We start from the raw sequence: 2,244 nt of genomic DNA, 5'->3' as shown, positions 1-2,244 counted from the left end.
GAAGAAGTCTCTTGGAGGAGAGACGAAACGTTTCATTAAAGAAGAACCGTCCAGAAGACCTATACTATTTTTTTTCCTTTGTTAGTAAAGTTCACAAAATAAGACCAATTTGATATTTCAACATTTTAATACAAACATTTTCTAAATACAGAATATTTTAACATTTACTGACCACAAACAATCTTTATACAGTTTACAGTTTAAGTTAATTTATCTGATTTGTTTGAAAAAACGATGAATAAAAATTGTTTYGTAGTTTACTGAACAGGGTTTTTAATATTTTTCATGTCGGTCAGAACAACGTTTCTGTAGCTGCGCTCCAGGTCCAACATAAAGTCCAGGTAGTTGCAGAACTTGAAGCCCCAGATTGGCTCTTCCTGCAAAAAATAAAAAGAAGAGGAAATTGATTCAGCGTGTTAAAGCTCGATAAATATGACAGCATTCATGTGTTGAAACATTTTTTTGGAGTTCCTCACGATGTTTGAAAAACCTTGGCTGAAACACTTTCTCTGAAAATATGTTTATTTATTGTAAAACCTGGGCTGAAGCAGGGGAATCAGCTGGCAGTTTGATTATTTGTTTATTTGAAAGTTTTGTTTCTTCCTAATGAGAGTTTAAATGTAGATTTCGTGCTAATGAACATCCTGAACAGGTGATTTCAGCTGCTTAACGTCCCGTAGAAGCTTCACAATATGCTGAGCGTCAGTATTAAAGAGCTCATTAGCTACGCTAATTAATGTGTTAATTACTGAAGATTTCTACAACTTTTTTTTTTGCTTGTCATCACTTGATTAATGAGTTGTGTTAACGCTCACTGAGAGTCTGAGGAGGAGAAACTAATGAGAAGATTTCTTAGAGGAAAAAGAATTATTAGTTAAAAACATATTTTGGTTTGTGATTCTTAAAGGTTTGTGTAATTTTAGAGTCTTAAATAAAAGTTCTAATTATAACAACTTCATTATTAGTAATTATTGAAGTGGACACAGCTAATCAAACTATTACCGTCACTAACAGCTTAACTGCTAAAGCTAAATAAAAATAAAATTGACAAAAGCTAAACTGCTAATGTTTATCCTTTTAGCATCCCACAAGTGAATAAGTACAGTGTGCCGCGGCGCRGGCTGCAGCGCTCGGAGTTTGATCTTTGACCACGCCCCCTCTAGCGCTGACTCAGATGTCTCACTCCTGGTTTGGTTTGACTAAACTTCAACACAGATAAACCAAACCTAAATGTGACGAACGTACGGYATGTCAACACAACTCAAAATGCYTCACAGATAAAAGTGTTTGTTTCTGTCAGAGGTGAAATCTGAGGAAATAGTTTTGTTTAGCCAAGAGGCGGAGCTACAGCTGCCGACTAAAAAGGAAAAGACAAAGTAAAGCTTTACGAATTGTCWTTCTGCTGAGTTATTTCTTATATTTGTCACAACAGATCACAGTATTCTTCTTGAAAAATTAAGTAAATATGGTATTAGAGGATCGGCACTACAATGGGTATCCAGTTATTTGAAAGATAGGAAACAGTTCACACAGATAAATGGTGTAAGATCTAAACTTGGTAATATCACATGTGGAGTCCCGCAAGGTTCTGTACTGGGACCTAAGTTATTTATTTTATATGTGAATGACTTAGTAAATGTGTCAGGACTTTTCAAATGTGTTTTATTTCCTGACAATAATACATTTTTTTAGTTTAGGTACAGATATAGAAAAAAGCTTTGAGATGGTACAGAAACACACGTTTAATTTACTGTACCTAAGTCTGGGGTAAAGATTGCAAAACAATTACAAATTCGATTTTTGTTTTACAGAAAAGAGTCATAAGAATTATCACGAGAAAATATTACAACCATCCATCAAATACATTATTTTGCAAACTGAAAATTTTTTAATTCTATGATTTGGTTGATTATAACATTTTACTGTTAATGGTTCACAGAAATGTATTACCTTCCAACATTCAAGTAAACTTTGTTAAGAGAGACAGTTGTTATTATCTTAAGGGAAGCCATATGTTTGTACTTGCTTGAAAGAAAGACGTACTTTAATCCAGGGTAAAGTTTAGTCTGGGGTATAGTTTAATCCAGGGTATGGGATTATGGAATAGTCTGGAAGATGATCTTAAAAATGCTCGATCAATGTATGTATTTAAGAGACACATAAAAGCTAGTTTTTTGAAGATACAGTATATGAAAAGTAAAATATGAAGTTATTTGATTTGCTGTTTGAGTTGATGTTTTTATG

The 2,244-nt window shown here is 33.4% G+C and overlaps 1 protein-coding gene across 1 annotated transcript in view; it reads right to left on the bottom strand.

The window, feature by feature from the left end:
• Positions 1 to 111: 111 nt before the first annotated feature.
• The window catches only part of LOC106535892 (protein broad-minded), a gene marked incomplete at its 5' end in the record, with an annotated part of 5,023 nt that continues 2,890 nt past the window's right edge, over positions 112 to 2,244 (bottom strand). The window contains 1 exon segment of the mRNA XM_014033030.1: positions 112 to 377. Coding sequence (XP_013888484.1) covers positions 258 to 377 — 120 coding nt within the window.

The sequence above is a fragment of the Austrofundulus limnaeus genome, unplaced genomic scaffold, assembly GCF_001266775.1.
Source record: "Austrofundulus limnaeus strain Quisiro unplaced genomic scaffold, Austrofundulus_limnaeus-1.0 Scaffold1604, whole genome shotgun sequence".
Taxonomy (NCBI): domain Eukaryota; kingdom Metazoa; phylum Chordata; class Actinopteri; order Cyprinodontiformes; family Rivulidae; genus Austrofundulus; species Austrofundulus limnaeus.
The sequence above is the reverse complement of the archived record's forward strand: the minus strand, read 5'-3'. Positions and strand labels throughout refer to the sequence as shown.